This window comes from Nannospalax galili, unplaced genomic scaffold (genome assembly GCF_000622305.1).
Source record: "Nannospalax galili isolate Female #2095 unplaced genomic scaffold, S.galili_v1.0 scaffold18, whole genome shotgun sequence".
Lineage (NCBI taxonomy): Eukaryota > Metazoa > Chordata > Mammalia > Rodentia > Spalacidae > Nannospalax > Nannospalax galili.
In genome coordinates this window covers 12259918-12277886 of record NW_008346548.1, presented here as the reverse complement: position 1 = coordinate 12277886, position 17969 = coordinate 12259918, and the positions used below count along the sequence as shown (strand labels likewise).

The 17969-nt window shown below is 44.6% G+C and overlaps 1 protein-coding gene across 1 annotated transcript in view; it reads left to right on the top strand.

The window, feature by feature from the left end:
- Muc13 (mucin 13, cell surface associated) overlaps nt 1–16021 on the top strand; it is a 74856-nt gene extending 58835 nt beyond the window's left edge. Inside the window, exons 7-12 of the mRNA XM_029568212.1 lie at nt 3933–4055; nt 4765–4891; nt 5479–5516; nt 8361–8445; nt 11303–11501; nt 15259–16021. Of these exons, the coding sequence (XP_029424072.1) occupies nt 3933–4055; nt 4765–4891; nt 5479–5516; nt 8361–8445; nt 11303–11501 (572 nt within the window). The 3' untranslated portion in view covers nt 15259–16021. The remainder of the gene's footprint in view (nt 1–3932; nt 4056–4764; nt 4892–5478; nt 5517–8360; nt 8446–11302; nt 11502–15258) is intronic.
- The last annotated feature ends 1948 nt before the right edge of the window (nt 16022–17969 follow it).

Below are 17969 nucleotides of genomic sequence, written 5' to 3'. Positions count from 1 at the left end.
ATCTATCCAGCCCCCTCCAAATTTCCTTTCAACTAATCAGTTCTTCCTCCTTTTCCTCTCTCACTCACCTTCTCCTTCCCACTCATCTCCCAAGTCATCAGGCTGACCAGTTCTCCCTTGGAAGATGTGAATGACTAGATAAGTCATCTCTAGTCAGTGAATGATGAGAAAATGAGAGTAAGAACCTTGTTCGCCAAGTCATAGTTTTCCAAATGATTACAGTAAGTTTCACATGATACAATTTCTTCCTTTCAGCTGACACACACACCCATGGTGAAACTGTAACAACTCCAGTTTTCTATGCTACAAACCATCTCAAAGCTTAGTGGCCTAAAGTACCATTTATTTATTGCAACTTGGTAATTTGGGGGCAGAATAGAGAGAATGTTACAAAGAGATGATCAAGTCTCAAGGAAGAAATAGAATGCAGAGATAGATAGATAATTTGTCATTTTGAGACAGGGTCTCCCTGTAGTCCCTGGAACTCACTATGGCCTGGAACTCACTATGTAGACCAGGGTGGCCTCGAACTCACAGAGATCTTCCTGCCTCTGCCTCCCGAGTGCTGGGATTAAAGGTGTGCGCCACCATGCATATATTTTTTAATTTTTATTTTATGTGTGTGTTTGCCTGAGTGAACGTAAGCGTACCTGTGTCATGCAAAGCCTGCAGAGGCCAGAACAGGGCGTCGAATCCCCTGAAACTGGAGTTACAGACAGCTACTAGCCACCATATGGGTTCTGGGAATCAAACCCAGGTCCTCTGGAAGAGCAGACAGTACTCTTAACTCCTAAGCCATCTCTCCAGCCCTGAGCTTGTATATTTTTTGATAAAGTTATTGAGATGGGCTTACCTGAAGTATTCTACTGATCCAGGCTAGGTTTGACTAATCTCTGTGGGGCATGCTTAAGCATCCACAGTTAGAGGTTGGGCCAGCTGGAAACCTGACTGCTCTTGGATGGCTCAGCTGCATGGCTTGGCTCTGCCCCAGGTAGTCTCTCCTGTTCAGCAGTCTAATTGAAAGGGCTTCAAAGCATCAAGAAGGCGAAGTTCCATGCACAAGTGTTTCTCCAGGCTCTGTTTATGTCACATATCTACCTGAGCTAATGGCTGAGACAATTACTCTGAGCAAGGGCAGTGTAGAATGGTGTTAGCAAAGGACGTGGATTGAGAAGGCATGAATACTTCAATGTCATTACCACAGCCCACCACAGCAGTCACCAGAGATGCCTCTTCTCGGAAGTTACCTGGTAGGATCAGGCCCTGGGAAATACGATGCAGTTGGTATTCCAATCCAGTGGCCAAATGCAAATGCTGCTGTTGAGCCACAGTGCACGTGACCTCTCTGTACCTTTGACCCTGGTTTCCTTCCCTTCTTCGGTTCTTGTTTTCCTGCACCTCCACCCTCTGTGCTCCAGATCACTTCCTGCCTCCCTTGTCCTTCGTTTTGCAACTTCCAAGATTTATTACCTAGTCTCTTACATTTTTTACTTTTTGAGGGAGAAGATTTATTTATATTTATGTGTATGTGTATGTGTGAGTGTATAGAACATGTGTGCAGGTGCTTGCAGAGGTTGGAAGAGGGTGTTGGAGCCCATAGAGTCCATAGGTGGTTGGGAGTTGCCCCAATGTTAAGTGCTGGGAACCAAGCTTGGGTCCTCTGGAAGAGCAGCAAGTATTCTTAAATGCTGAGCCCCACATTTGCCTTTTAATGATTAGAAAGAACCTCTTTATATGCATGTGTGTGCAAGGGCACACGCATATGAGCATGAGTGTGTGTGTGTCTGTGTCATCTTCCTGCCTTTGTGGGCACTTTATACATATCAGTAAATATACTGGCGATCAAAACACTTGTATAAAATAAAAATAAATCATTAGGAAAAAAGAAGAAGAGGAAAAAAAACTGGTATGTCCTATTAGGCCCTGGAGGTATGGAGGGCTGTATTGGTGGGCCATTTAAAAGACTATCAGCAGGGAGTGGGGCATCATAGTATACACCTTTGATCCCAGCACTTGGGGAAGCAGAAGCAAGCAGGTTTCTGTGAGACTGAGGCCAGCCTGGTCTACGCAGGGAGTTTCAGGCCAGCTGGGGCTACAGGGAGATCCTGTCTTCAAAAACAAAGGGTTGGAGAGATGGCCCAGCGGTTAAGAGCACTGACTGCTCTTGCAAAGGATCTGGGTTTGATTTCCAGCACCCACATGGTAGCTAAAAACCATGTGTAACTCCAGGTTCCAGGGGATTCAACACCTTCTTCTGACCTCCATGGGCATTGCATGACACAGGTACATTTAGATGCATGTAGGCAATACACTCATACACATAAAATAAGATAAATGAATAAATAAAATATTTTTTTAAAAAAGAAAGAAAATAATGCTGGGCGTGATGGCGCACGCCTTTAATCCCAGCACTTGGGAGGCAGAGGCAGGCGGGTCTCTAAGTTAAAGGCCAGCCTGATCTCCATAGCAAATCCAGGCCAGCTGGGTCTACAGGGAGACCCTGTCTCAAAAAGACCAAAAAAAAGAGAAAGCAAACATAAATAGGTTCACATAGTTTTCCACCATTTCTTCTCTTGCTTCCGGATTTTATAGTAGGTTCTTACCATTGTGTTAGGACCTAGAATATCAGTGCTTTGGGACAAAGTCCACCACAGGGACCCATCAATAAATTGGGCTCAGAACTTAGTCCAGCTTAGCAGTTCCTGTTGTTAAGCCTCTGTGCCCTGGGCCTTGTCATACTGTATTTAACTAGATAGACAGGATTTAGAGCACACATGAGGAAACTGAGAGTCCTCCTCAGCATGGACTCCCACCACAGGGTGGTCTTTAGCTGAAAATAGCTTGTACATTCCTCAAGAAAATATTGGGAGCTCTCTCCGTTTTACATTCCAGAGTAATTGCCTTGGCTATAAGCCCTGGCACACCTGACACCATTTGGTTCCAGCTCTGAAACTGCTTTTTTAGACAACCTCTCTGAACATCTCCTTCCATTCTGAGACCAGGGATGCACTCTTAAATATATTCACCAAACACCACATGCTACCAACTAGAACTAGCTACAGAGACAAACTGCCCCAGATGGAAGCCAAACTGCCAGACTCAGCGGCGGACAGCTTTTCCTGCTCTCCAGCTGCAGTCACAAAATAGATTTTCTTTTGTGCTTAAGGGTAGATCCCCTTTCTCTAGCTTTTGAATTGGAGGGATGCTCAAGCTACAGGTAGTTAATTACAGTGTAGGCTGCTTAGTAGTCAAATCCACTTCTAGACAACATTCCCAGAAGACTGCTCTCTCACAGTATGCTCCTGCTCAGAATCTTCCAAAGGACTCTGTGGCTTAGAGAATGAAATTCAGGGGCTCGAGAGATGGTTCAGTGGTTAAGGACATTTGGTTTTCAATCATGAAGATTGAATTGGACTTTGGATCCCCAGCACCTACATTATGTAGCTAACAGACACCTGTAACTCCAGCTACAAGGGATCCAATACCCTCTTCGGATCTCTATGGGTACCCACAAACATGTGCATACACACACACACACACACACACACACACTATATATATATATATATATGTGTGTGTGTGTGTGTGTGTGTGTGTGTGTATGTATGTATGTATAATAAAACTTAAAAACAGAATGAAATTCATTGTCCTTAATTTGACATCCAGACCTCACCCTACCTACAAATGAGCAAAAGAATGAAGACTTATGGTGGCCCCATTGTAGGCCCCGTCATTTACATCAGCTCACTCCATTCTTACAGCAATCATGTGAATGAGAATTAGTAGCTCATTGTATAGGTGGACAGAATTTGGAGTCTCCCAAAATCAAATAGTGGAATAGAGAACCACATTTTGGAGGGAGAGAGTAGAGTGCTCTGGGAATTGTCATTATTGAGTTGCTGAATGTGTTATGTTATTTCTGCCTTTCACAGACAAGAGTTCGTGTGATTATTATGGTTGTGAAGCGAATGGCACAGATACTTGCCAAGATGTTTTACAATGCAAATGCAAGCCTGGGCTGAAGAGAGCAACTCCACAGTCTCTTTTTTGTTTACGTAAGTATTCCAGCTACTTCCAAATGTTCTTTACAATTCTCACTTTCCCTCCTTCCTTTTTGCAAAAGATGAACACGAGGGCTGAAGTTTCCGAATGTATTTTAGAGACTGAGTAATATAAATTTGGGCTTTGGACTAGGACTTGTTCCTGGGCTAGGAACTGGTGAGGTGGCCCATGGTCAGTTTCACAAGAACCTGCAGAGCTGGTGAGGACTTCATTTTACTTAGAAAAACTAGTGTACATAATTATATTCTGCTATACATCATGTGGGATTGGAAGAGATTGTCTCTGGGCTGGTGCGATGGCTCAGTCATCTCAAGCCTGGAGACCTGAGTTTGATCCCAGAACCCAAGTAAAGGCGGAAGGCGGGAAGTGACTCCACAAAGCTGTCCTTTGACCTCCACACATGTGCTGTGGCATGTGCCTCCCCATCACAGAGAAAGCCGGGGGTTGGGGGGAGGGGAGTTTTTAAGAAAGAGATTGTTTCTCTGGGCATGGTGGCGCATGCCTTTAATCCTAGCATTTGGGAGGCAGAAGTAGGTGGATCTCTGTGAGTTCAAGGCCAGCCTGGTCTACATAGTGAGTTCCTGGCCAGCTGGGGCTGCAGGAAGACCCTGTCTTAAAAAGACCAAGAGAGAAAGAGGGGGAGAGAGAGAGAGAGAGAGAGATTCTTTCTAAAAGTTGCCTAGTAATCACTCTGTTTTAAAGCCCTAGAGTGTTCCGAACACTGCAGTGCAGCAGTCAACAAGCAATGCTTTAAAAGAGAGAATGACGGGATACTGCAGTGCATGTGCCAGCCGGGCTACCAGAGAGATGATGCAGGGAACTGCAGAGAGTAAGAAATCACTCCATTTGAATCTTGTCATAGTGGGAGCTAGGCTAGAGCTTGCAACAAATAGCAGGTTTAATATCAGTAAATTGGCAAAGTGGCACAGGTTGATAGGGATAGAGCATCACTGTGTTGTTTTCATCATCGTCAATAGTTTTTTTAGCATTCTGGGTCTCTATCAACCACACTAGGTAGGACCTATTATACAACAGCTAGAAACTTGTTAGTGGTTCTTTATCAGGGGGAGAAGCTGACCCTGAGCGTAAATGGCATGCCTCTGTTCCCAGGGCAGCAGGCTCCCACTTATACTCTGTGCCTTTTGGGTTTAGCTTCACCTGAATTGCCAAGCCTTCTTGGAGTTCAGGGGCTGTTGTGTCCAGTCTGTAGGAAATGAGGCCACACAGGATTGGGAACTCCTCACCCTTCCAGAGCTCAGTGGAAGAGATTGTCCCAGAAGAAAGTGAGTACAGAGAGGAGGAGGAGCAGGGAAACAAAAGGCAGACAGGAGGGAAGAAGTGGGGATTGGGGTGGGGACTCCCTCATGCTCCCCACAGGGATCCTTAACATGGTTTCCTGTTGCTACTGTGTTCCAGGTGTCCATTTGGCTACCGCGGGACAGACTGCAAAGACCGTGAGTACAGACATTCTGAGTCATTAAACATCTGGAAGTTCTCAGTATGTGACTACATTCTCCTCAGTCCTGCTGCATCCACCAAAGTCTTTGGCTTTCTTCATTCACTGAGAGAGAAACTCAGCTTAGGACTTGTCTTCTGGGCCCTGTATCCCACATTCCCCTTAGGTGCTGGGGAGCAGCAGCAGCTCTACTGTTGAAAATGATGGAACTCAGATCCAGGACTAGGTTGATGCCTCTGGACCCAGTCCAGACCAGAGAAGGGCATCCTCAGTCATCATCCTGATGTCACATATTAGCTAAGTATGGAGATTCCAAAAATGATAGTTGTAGGCGAGCAGTTTAGAGAGCATTTAAATACTCAAGTCTTATCAAGTCTTGTTATTTACTAGTTTGAATGGGTTGTTGGGAAACCAGTTGCTCATCCTTTTCCATGCCTTGTCCCCACCAGACAGGGACAATGTTAACTCTTTAAAAAGTTGTATTTATTTATGTGTGTGTGTGTGTGTGTGTGTCTACATGAATGTGAGTGCACATGCGAATACAATGCCTGCGAAGGCCAGAAGAGGGCATTGGATTCCCCTGGGACTGGAGTTATGTGGATGCTAGGAACGAAACCCAGGCTCCCTGGAAGAATAGCCAATGCTCTTAACTGCTGAGCCATCTCTCCAGCCTCTAACTTTAAATTTTAAATTATTTAAAAATTACTGGGGCTAGAAAGAAGGCTCAGTAGTTAAGAACTCTGGCTACTCTTGCAGAGGACCCAGATTTGGTTCCCAGCACCCATACTGCAGCTAACAACCATCTATAGCTCCTGTTTTGGGGATCTGGTGTCCTCTTCTGGCCTTTGCAAGTACTGCATGCACAGGTACATTCACTATACATGCTACGAAACCATTCATACACATAAAATAAATGAATTTTTAAAAAATATTTTAAAATTGTCACAGGACTAAAGCTCAGTGGTCCAAGATGCGGGAAACAGGGCCATGAAGTTAGCCATGAAGTCAAGAGTAGAAGAGTCTGTTTTGCTGCAAGGATGGATCTGCTAAGCCATTTCTTCTGGGCCTTCAGTTTCCACATCTAGAAAAGAGAGGCTTAGTGCAAACAACCTTTTAGGCCCTTCCCAGACCTCATGGCCTGTGAACCCAGGTTGGAAGTGACGTTTGTGACAGTGACAGGGCAGGAAGAGAAAGAAGGCTAGGGTAGCACTGTCCAGTTGAAATGGAATGTGAGCCACACCTTTCAATGTAAATTGTAAAAGTTTTGAGCAAAAATTTAAAAGTTAACTAGGTGAACTTGATTTTACTAACATATTCCACTGAATCAATCCAAAATATTTAAACATGTGATCAGTATAAGAATATGAATGAGGGTCTAGAGAGATGGCTCAGCAGTTAAGAACACTGACTGTTCTTGCAGAAGACCCAGGTTTGAATCCCAGCACCCACATGGCAGCTAACAACTGTCTGTAACTCCAGTTCCAGGGGATCTGACAGCCTCTTCTGTCCTCTGTGGGCATTGCACGAACAGGTGCACTTACCTACATGCAGGCAATATACACATACACACAAAAAATAAAAATAATAAATAAAATATTTTTAAAAGAATATGAATGAGCCAGGCATGGTGGCACACCTCTTTAATCCCAGCAGTTTCAGCACTCAGGAGGCAGAGGTAGGTAGATCTCTGAGATCCAGGCCAGCCTGGTCTACATAACAAGTTTCAGGACAGGACAGTTGTGGCTACAGGGAGACCCTGTCTCAAAAAACAAACAAAATGAATGACAGGCTGGAGAGATGGCTCAGTGGTTAAGAGCACTTGCTGTTCTTGTAGAAAACTGGAGTTCAGTTCACCACACCCAGGTAGGGCAGCTCACAACTTCCTGTAACTCCAGCTGCAGAGGGTCACATACACAGACACATAAATTTTTTTCTAATTAATTAATTTTTTTTTTGGTCTTTTTGAGACAAGACAGGTCTCCATGTAGCTTCAGCCGACCTGGAACTTACTACATAGACCAGGCTGGTCTTGAACTCACAGAGATCTGCCTATTCTGCCTCCTGAGTCCTGGAACTAAAGGCATATGCCACCAAGCCCAGCTTAAAAATTAATCTTTTTATAAAAAAAAGAAAAGAAAGAAAGAAAAGAGAGTGCATTAATGAGTTTTCAGATGTTTTCATACTGTTTGGAGCTGGTGTTATGCTCACAGGACATTCTCCTGGCCACATTTCAAGATTGAATAACAACCAAGCTTTATGGTGAATATCTGTAATCCCAGCACTCAGGAGGCAACTTCCATGAGTCTGAGATGTGCCTGGGCTGTATAATTAGACCTTGTCTCAAAGAGGAGGGGGAAAAAGGTCTGTAATAGCACTAATCTGAGGTGGAAGAAGAGTGTGGGTGTTAACAGCCTCTAAACTCTTCCCTATCAAGACATTGCCTGCCTCCACTCTTGGTGGCATGTTTAGTCTCCACTGAAAAAGGGGAGACAGGAGGGCAGGCAATGGCAGGAGAGGTAGGTGTGGACCTCAAGAGGGAGGTGTGGACCTCAGTTGAGATTCCATCCCACACAGCAGGAAGGACATGCCGCCATCAGCCTTTCATGTTTATGGTCTTGTGGCTAGCAAGACCACTTGCAGTGACTGAATTCTGAAGATGTGGTTAGGACGTGGGATCAGGGGCCTAAGAGAGATGAGCATCTAGCCAGCTGACCCCTGCAGCACTCACAGACTAGAGTTTGATTGACCTCACAGTAAGTCATTGGGAACACACCTCCTTGTGCAGTAGAGAGCAGAGCCAGCTTGCTGGAGCCCGTTCCTATTCTTTTCTTTTCCCTTTCAGAATTTCAGCTGATCCTTACCATCGTGGGTACCATTGCTGGCGTCCTTATCGTTAGCATGCTGATCTCACTGATTGTCGTCTCGAGGTACGGGGATGGAAGTGTCCCTTCCCTGGCAGATATTCAGTTCCCTAATATACCCAGCCTCTCCTGAGTGAGAAAGGAGAAGCAAGGGGAGGCATCTCTCCCACCACACCACTGACTCTTTTTCTTACTTTTCTCCTGTATGAGTGCACATGATCATGGAAGAAAATCTGGGCAATAGAGAAATGCACAGAGGATGAGAAAGAATCACCCATAAATATGTAAAACAACTAACATTTGGCCAATATCTTCCCAAATTTTTTTGCTATCTTTTTAGATAATATCATATACTTAGATTTGTGTCCTTTGTGCTTTAACTTTTTTGTTCAGGTTTATTTTTGCTTAGCATTATAATCAGACATGACATTCAGTTTCTTGTGTTTAGAGCTCTTTGTTAGCACCACTTAACTCAAGTTGTGCAGTGCAATCTTAGTACTTGGAAAGTGGGGGCAGGAGGATTAGGAGTTCAGGGTCATTCTCAAACATAGCCAGTTTTCAGATCTGGGGACATAGCTCAGTTGGTAGAGCATGAATGACCCTGGGTTTGACCTCTAGCTCTGTGTAAACCAAGTGTGCTGGTGTTCCCCTGCAATCCCAACTCAAGAGTTAAAGGCAGGATGCTCAGAAGTTCTAGGTCATCCTTGGTTACATAAAGAGTTCCAGTCCAACCTGGGCTATATGAGACACTGTTTCAAAACAAACAGTAATTTAATGTCATTAGTGTTATCAAATATAATTTCCACAAACCACTCCCTTGCCTAGGACTCTGCTGAAGAGTCAGAGCAATCTCATCAGAAATTCCTGGGCTTTAAAGTAGATAGGTTATCTCTTTCTCTCTTTGTGGTTCTTTCTCAACTTGGTGCCTTTAGTCTCTCTCTTTTTTATCTTTAATATTTTATTATTTTATCTTATGTGTAAGAGTGTATTGCCTTCATGTATGTAAGTATGCCCATGTTCTGTAATGTCTGTGGAAGTTAGAAGAAGGCATCGGAGTGCCTGGAACTGGAATTAAAGATAGTTGTTAGCCACCATGTGGGTGCTGGGAATGGAATCTGGGTCCTCTGCAAGGGCAGCCAGTGCTCTTAACTGCTGAGTGATCTCTCCAGTCCCTAGTCTCTCTTTTTTAAAAAATATTTTTTGGTTCTATTTTTTGATACCAGGTCTGCCTATAGCCCAACTGGCCTGGAACTCACTATGTAGACCAGATTGGCCTCCATCTCACAGAGATCTCCTGCCTCTGCCTCCTGAGTACTGGGAATAAAGGTGTGCACCACCACACCTCACTTATTTTTATTTTTTAAGTTATATGTATGTGTATCTATGTGTGAGTATGTGCAAATGCCCTTGGAGGCCAGAGGCATCAGATCCCCTGGAGCTGGAGTTACAGATGGTTGGGAGCCACCCAATGTGAGTGCTGGGAACCAAACTCAGGTCCTCTACAGGCGCAGTATGTGCTCTTTAAACACTGAGCTATCTCTCCAGCCTACTTCAAGCTCTTAAGAGAGGAGAAATGGGGTTTGTTTACATATTCAGCAAATATTGGTTCCACAGCTCCTCCCACAGCAGGGAAGACAAGAGAGTGTCTCTATCATGGGCTGACCTGCCCACCTGGGTCACAGGGTGAGTGACATTTCCAGTGTGATTAAAGCACAGGTGACTGTCACCCTGGGAGTACACTATGGCATAGATGCAGCTATCCCTAGTCCCTATTCTCTGATCTGGGAGCAGGACCATGGCCTATGGACAGGAAGGAAGGCAGGCTTGTAATCAAAATGATGTAGGACAATGCCTCATGAGTGCAAGCATTTACACTTGGCTTTAACTACCTACACTAGAAGCTCTTGAAGGGCCCCAGCCAATCTTCCCATCCTGGAAGAATCCATTTCCTTTCTCCCCCTTGTATATGTGTGTGTGTGTGTGTGTGTGTGTGTGTGTGTGTGTGTGCATGTTTGCATGTGTGTGGGTATACCTGTGTGGATGGATGCATGTGCATATGGAGGCTGATGTCAGGAATCTTCCTCTGTTACTCTCCACCTTGTTCATTGAGGCAGGGTCTTTCAAACCTCAATGATATGGCTTGTCTGGCTACCCAACTTGCTCTAGGGATCCCTATCCCATCTCTACCTTTCAAGTGCTAGAATTACTGACAGGCCTGTATATTCACCTGACATTTATATGGGACCTGGGGATCCCATCTAGTCCTCACACTTGTATGGCAAGTGCTTTAACCACTGCACCATTCCCCCCAGGCTCCTATTTTCTTGTCTAAATCCTAGGAACCTTAAGTTCATTTTCCTCGCTGAGGAGCTTCTGTAGGCATTTATTCTACTGGTATTGTAAGCCATGGTTTTCCTTTCACTTCTTTTAGTTCCATAATCAATCAAAAGCACACTTAAGGGTGCTGGAGAGATGGCTCAGTGGTAAAGAGCACTGGCTGCTCTTGAAGAGGATGTGGGTTTGAATCCTAGCACCCACATGACAGCTAACAACCATCCGTAACTCCAGTTCCAGGGGAATCCAGCACCCTCTTCTAACGTCCTCAGGCACTGCAGGACATGGGTGCATTTACACCACTTACACACATGCAGGCAAAACACTCATACACATAAAATTTAAAAATAACAATGCAGGGAGTGGTGGCGCATGTTTTTGATCCCAGCACTCGAGAGGCAGAGGCAGGTGGATCTCTGTGAGTTCGAGGCCAGCCTGGTCTACATAGTGAGTTCCAGGACAGCTGGGGCTACAGGGAGACCCTGTCTCAAAAAGACAAAAACAACAACAACAACAGCAACACACATTAATGTTTAAATCAAGGAAATGTTTTTGCCGTTCTAAGCTGTAATTCTCATTACTGGTACAGATCGAAGAACAGAAGGAAGGATACCGAAGAACAGAAGTTGATTGAGAATGACTTTCAGAACCTGCAACTGCAGCAGACGGGCTTCACAGACTATGGAGCCAATAGCATGTTTCCCAAAGTCAAAACAGGGGCCCCCAGGAATGGTCTGGCACAGAACCCCTACTCAATCCAGAGAAGCATACCTCGCCCTGATTACTAGGTGAGTCCATCCTCAGGCCTTGCAGGGTGAACTGTCCAAGCAAGGGAGACACCTTCCCTCCTAGGTCTTCATTGGTTACACCAAAAGCATTATGTTTATTTATTTTTATCTTTTTGAAACAGTGTCTCCCTGTCACTCCAGCTGGCCTCAAACTTACTATGTAGACCCTTGCCTCGATCTCACAGAGATCCATCTTCCTCTGCCTCCCAAGTGCTTTGATTAAAGGTGTGCACCACCCCACCCAGTGGATTTATGTTTTTTAATCCCAAAAGGAAGCTGAAGAATTGCAGCAGCCTCCACTCAGCCCCGAACACTGACAGGACTTCAGACCCACCACTTAGTTTCTTCTAGTTCCTTTTCTGTAAGCAGAGCAGCTCAATTGGAGATGTCCTAAAGTCACTTAAATTATCCACTTCAGAGTTGGTGAGGTGGCTCAGCAAGTAAAGGAGCTTGCCTCCAAGCCTAAGGACCTGAGTTCAATCCCTGGGACCCACATGGTAGAAGGAGATAACTGATTCCCACAAGCTGTTCTCTATACATGCACATTGTGGCACATACATGCCCACCTCCCAAAATAAATGTTAATAAGTAAATAATCCATTTCTGCCAGGGCCATCATCATAGTTGGTTGGGAGGCCAAAGTAGGAAGATAGAAAGTTCAGAGAATGCCTGAGTTACAGAAAGAGTTCAAAGCCAGCCTGGGCAACTTAGCAAGATGCAATCTCAAAATAAAATAATTTGAGAGCTTGGGCATAAGAGAGGGAACAATTGAGAACAAAGTATAATGACACGCACATGTATGACGATGTCATGCTGAAAGCCAATACTTTGCATGATAACCTAAAATATTGATTAAAGTGTGGTTCAGTGATAGATTATATGCCTAGCATGTGTGCCGCCCTAGATTCAATTCATAATAGCCAAAGTAAAGAAAAATTAAATATCCACTTCTATGGCTGACTTCAGTACCTGGGCTGGCAACACCCAGGCTGTAAAAGACAGAGATCTAAGTCAGACTGGGAAGGAAGTATGGCTGCAGCATGGGTCTGTGGAAGCCTTTACAGTCAGGTGTGCAAAGGTAACTCTCTTCTCCCCGCTCCATCCAGTCATTTAGACCAGAAGGCAGCCTCTGCTCCTGAAACGCAATCTGCTTCTAAAGAGAGACGGCAAGTTGGTCAGTCATATTATATTTCCTTGGGGAGGATTTCTCAGAATAGTTGGATTTGGCCTGGTGAGATGGCTTAGGGACCTGTCACCCAGCCTGATGACCTGAGTCAATCTCTCAGACCCACATGATGGAAAGAGAGAACCGACTTCTGCAGGTTGTCCTCTGACCTCCACATATGTGCCATGGCACACATACCCACATACATACACACAAATAAATGAGAAAGAAGAAAGAAAGGAAGGAAGGGAGGGAGGGAGGGAAGGAGGGGGAGAGAGAGAGAGAAAGGAAAGAAAGAAAGAAAGAAAGAAAGAGAAAGAAAGAAAGAAAGAAAGAAAGAAAGAAAGAAAGAAAGAAAGAAAGAAAGAAAGAAAGAAAGAAAGCCGGATCATTGACTGTGTTAGATAATCACAGTTCGCCTTGCTTAGTGTAACTTCAGTGAAAAGGGGGAAGGTTGGTGAGAGATGGCTCTCGGGGGAGGAGTGACAAGGGACTGAGATGTAGAAAAGAAAGAGGAGAAAGGACTCAGCAAAGAGTAGGGAATGGAAGAGAGGCCAAAATAGAAATGATTAGAGTAGAAATGATTAAAAAAGAAGAAAATTTAGAAGTTGGGGCACTGGGGAGACAGCTTAGTTGATAAAGTGTTGCTGTTCAAGCATGAGGACCCAAGTTTGGATCCCTAGCACACAGTAGAAGTCAAACATGATATTGACCTCTACACATATATTGTATCTAAGTATACAACATATACATGAATATATATACAAAACATAAAAATGAATAAATAAAATTTTAAAGGCTTCAGATATGACTTTTAAAAAACATTGAGTGGGGGCTGGAGAGATGGCTCAGTGGTTAAGAACACTGACGGTTCTTGCAGAAGACCTGGGTTCAAATCCCAGCACCCACATGGCAGTTAACAACTGTCTGTAACTCCAGTTCCAGGGGATCCAACAGTCTCTTCTGACCCCCACGGGCATTGCACAACACAGGTGCACTTACCTACATGCAAGCAATTACATGTATAGACATAAAATAAAAATAATAAATAAAATTTAAAAACAGAAGCAAACATTGAGGGGCTGGAGAGGTGGCTCAGTGGTTAAGAACACTGGTTGTTCTTACAGAAGACCCGGGTTCAAATCCCAGCACCCACATGGCAGCTAAGAACTATCTGTAACTCCAGTCCCAGGGGATCCAACAGTTTCTTCTGTCCTCCGCAAGCATTGCATGACATGGATGAACTTTCCTACATGCAGGCAATACATGCATGCACATAAAATAAATAAATAAGTAAAAAATAAATAAAAATTTTAAAACACTGAAAATAACAAAACAAAATGAACAGAAAAGCTGGAAGTGCTGTGGGAGACTGAGGCAGGAGGACCAAAAGTTTGAAGTCATAGAGAAACCCTGTTTCAAAACAACAAAATTAGGCAAGTCTGGTATGATAACCCATGCCTTTAATTTAGTACTCAGGAGGAATGGATCTTTGAGTGAGAGGCTGTCCTGGTCTACGTACAAGTTCCAGGCCAGCCTGGGCTATATAGTGAGACCTTGTTTGTCTTTTTTGTTTGTTTGTTTGAGACAGGGTCTCCTTGTAGCCCCAGCTGTTCTGGAACTCACTATGTAGACCAGGCTGTCCTCGAACTCACAAAGATCCGCCTGCCTCTGCCTCCCAAGTGCTGGGATTAAAGGCGTGCACCACCACTAAACAAAGCAAAACAAAACAAAATGCCAGGTGTGTGGGTGTGATGGCGCACACCTTGATCCCAGCACTAGGGAGGCAAGCAGAAGCAAATAGCTCTCTGTGAGATGGTCTGAGTTCCAGACAGGCCAACTAGAACTAGGGAGACCCTGTTTAAAAAAACAAAAAAAAAAAACGGGCTGGAGAGATGGCTCAGTGGTTAAAAGCCCTGGCTGCTCTTGCAGACAGGGGTTTGGTTTCTAAAACCAACATGGCTTTCTAATGATCTTCTGTAACTCCAGTTCCAGGGGATCCAAACCCCTTTTCTGGCCTCTGCAAACATTACACATATGTGGTACACTTGCATGAAGGCTAAATACTCATACAATAAAATAAAAACAAATAAATAAAAATTAATAAATAAAGCCAGAGGGTGGTGGTGCACGCCTTTAATCCCAGCACTCTGGTGGCAGAGGCAGGAGGATCTCTGTGAGTTCAAGGCCACCCTAGTCTACATAGTGAGTTCCAGGCCATAGTGAGTTCCAGGGGCTACAGGGAGACCTTGTCTCAAAAGAGACCAAATGAATGAATGAATGAATGAATGAATGATATAAAAGGCAAAGACAGGCCAGACGTGGTGGCGCATGCCTTAGTCCCAGCACTCAGGAGGCAGAGGCAGGCAGCTCTCTGTGAGTTCAAGGCCAGCCTGGTCTACATAGCAAGTTCAGACCAGCTGCAGCTACAGGAAGACCCTGTCTCAAAAAGAAACCCCAAAACAAAGACACATGGGGGAATAGAAAGAAAGCTGGAGAAGGCAAAAAAAGGTAATTTACAAATTTCAACATTCTTCTGTTGCTGAGTATCTGTCCTAAGTCTTATCTCTGTTTATCTCTCCTCTTGTGTAGCATGTTAAGAATTCAGAACCCTCCCCAGCCCAGCCCATACAAGCTGTGATCTTGAGTGTTTAAAGAACAAGGAGAAATGGACAGGGGTGATGGTCTAGCCTCTGGTGCTCCTCTCTGTCCCATCTACTAAACCCTCTGAGGTGGACATGAATGAAGAATGCGACTTTCTGAAGATGCCTATGACATTAAATGCACCTAGACACTATGAGCCTTTGTATGAGTTGATTTTTCTCCAGTTACTACAAAGTACTAAGATGGCTGGTGTGAGGCTTTTCTTTCTTGGTGGGACAATGGTCAGCATTTCCAATCAAGAGAGAAGAGCACCTGCGTTACCCATCCCCGGACTCTGGCTCCTGATGAACAGCCAGCGGCTTATGACAGGGTCCCTCTCCAAGAATACAGGCAAAAGACAGACACAGCTCCAGGCTTCTCAGGAGGACTCTGGGAATCTAGGAGCCTTCCGATGAGAATGGAAACACTTGGACTAGCCCTGATCTCCATGGTGGGCATTCAAGTCTTTCAGACGCTAATTAGCAGAAGAGGCAGGGGAAAACATGAGTAGAAGTAGCCAGGAGAGAGCCGAGGAAGTTGTGCTGGGAAGGTGAATGAGGGAGGAGACAGCAGGTGGCACCTTTACCATGGTTTCCCTCATGGGGCAAATGGGCACCTCTCAGGTTTTGTCCTCCCCAAGACACAGAGCCCAGAAAGCCATAAAAGTAGGAGTCAGTGTGAGGTCCCTGTGATGTCGTGAGCGTTCTATCCAGAGCTGTGCACAGGAGTCCGGGTGTCTACCCTTTTTTCTTTTCTTTTTTTTTTTTTTTTGGTCTTTTTTGAGACAGGGTCTCTCTGTAGCTCCAGCTGGCCTGGATTCGCTATGGAGACCAGGCTGGCCTCAAACTCACAGAGATCCCCCTGCCTCTGCCTCCTGAGTGCTGGAATCAAAGGCGTGCGCCACCACGCCCAGCTGGGTGTCTACCCTTTGATTCAGGTTTCATGGGTGCTTCACCAGGCATCTACCTGCTCTGAGACAGCGGCTTAGCAGTGCCCACCGACACACACACACACACACACACACACACACACACACACAAATGGGGTAAATACATCCAGCAGATTTTTTAAATGTTAATAATGTCCTTGTGTATGTCTAATATCTGGTTCTCTTACAAAGTATTTTTATTTGTTATCATTATTAATATTATTTGTTCTTGACTCTTCATTGTGGAAGGCAATGCAATAAACTGTCTTTGGTAGATGGCATCCTTTTTTGTGTTTGGAGTTTTCAGTGATGAACACAGCAGAAAATTTCATTTTGTTTAACATGTATCCCAGGCTGGCCTCAAACTTGCTATGTAGCAGAAGATGACCTTGAACTACTGATCCTCCTGCATCCACCTCCCCAGTGCTTGAATTTCAGGCATGTACCAACCATGTGTTTATGTGGTATTGGGGATCAAACCCAGGGCTTCATGGATGCTAGGTAAACACTCTACCAAGTGAGCTACATCTCCAGCCCCAGTCTCATTTTTAAGATTTTTTTTTTTTTGGTCTTTTTGAGATTGGGTCCCTCTGTATTAAAGGTGTGTGCCACCATACCCAGCGAGATTCATTTTTAGTTATGTATGTCTGTGCATAGGTATGTGCATGTTAGTGCGGGTGGCCATCATGGCCAGTAGTGTCCTTGGCTCCTCTGGAGCTGGAGTTGCAAGTGGTTGTGAGCAGCCTGTCATGGGTGCTGGCAAATAAATTCAGATCTTCTGCAAAAGCAGTACTCACTCTTAACCACGGAGCCATCTCTCTATACCCCCTACCCCAAGTCTTCATTTTAAATAGCAAACATGACACATGGCACCCTGGGATGGCTGACATCTGCTGCCCTCATTAGGAAGTTTTGGATCACCTAAGATATTTTAACATGACATAGACCCTGTGGGCTGCTATCCCTACACCCATCCACTCCTGCCCTATGACGAGGAGTCAAGCCATGTAGGTGGGACTGATACCACTCTCAGTTCCAGCCCAGGCCAATCAGTGGAATCCCATTCATCTACTACTGGGAGTGAGTTATAAGTGTAATACACATTATATTGGTAAGTTGTCATGTGCTATCTAAGCTTCTTAAAAGTGGATTCTGAGGACAAAGAGTCTTTCTTTTGTCCCAGACTCAGAAAATTTATTTCAAGTATCTTCCAAAACTCCCTATCCTGAGGCTGGTGAGATAACTCAATGGATAAAGTGCTTGCTGCCAAACCTGACAATCTGAGATCAATCCCTGGGACCCACATAGTGAAAGGAGACAACTGAATCCTACAAGTTGCCCTCTGACCTCCACACACATGCACCATGGCTCATGCTCCTCCAAAAAATAAATTAAAATTTAATTTAAAAAACATGAACAGAAGCTGGAAAGATGGCTCGGCAGTTAAGAACACTGGTTGTTCTTGCAGAAGACCCAGTTTCAAATCCCAGCACCCACATGGCAGCTAACAACTGTCCATAACTCCAGTCCCAGGGGATCTGACAGCCTCTTCTGGCCTTCTCAGGCATTGTACAACACAGGTGCACTTATCTACATGCAGGTAATATATGCATACACATAAAATAAAAACAATAAATGAAATTTTTTTTAAGTTTTAAAAAAAACATGAACAATGGGCTGGAGAGATGGCTCAGCAGTTAAGAGCACTTGTTGTTCTTGTAGAAGACCTGGG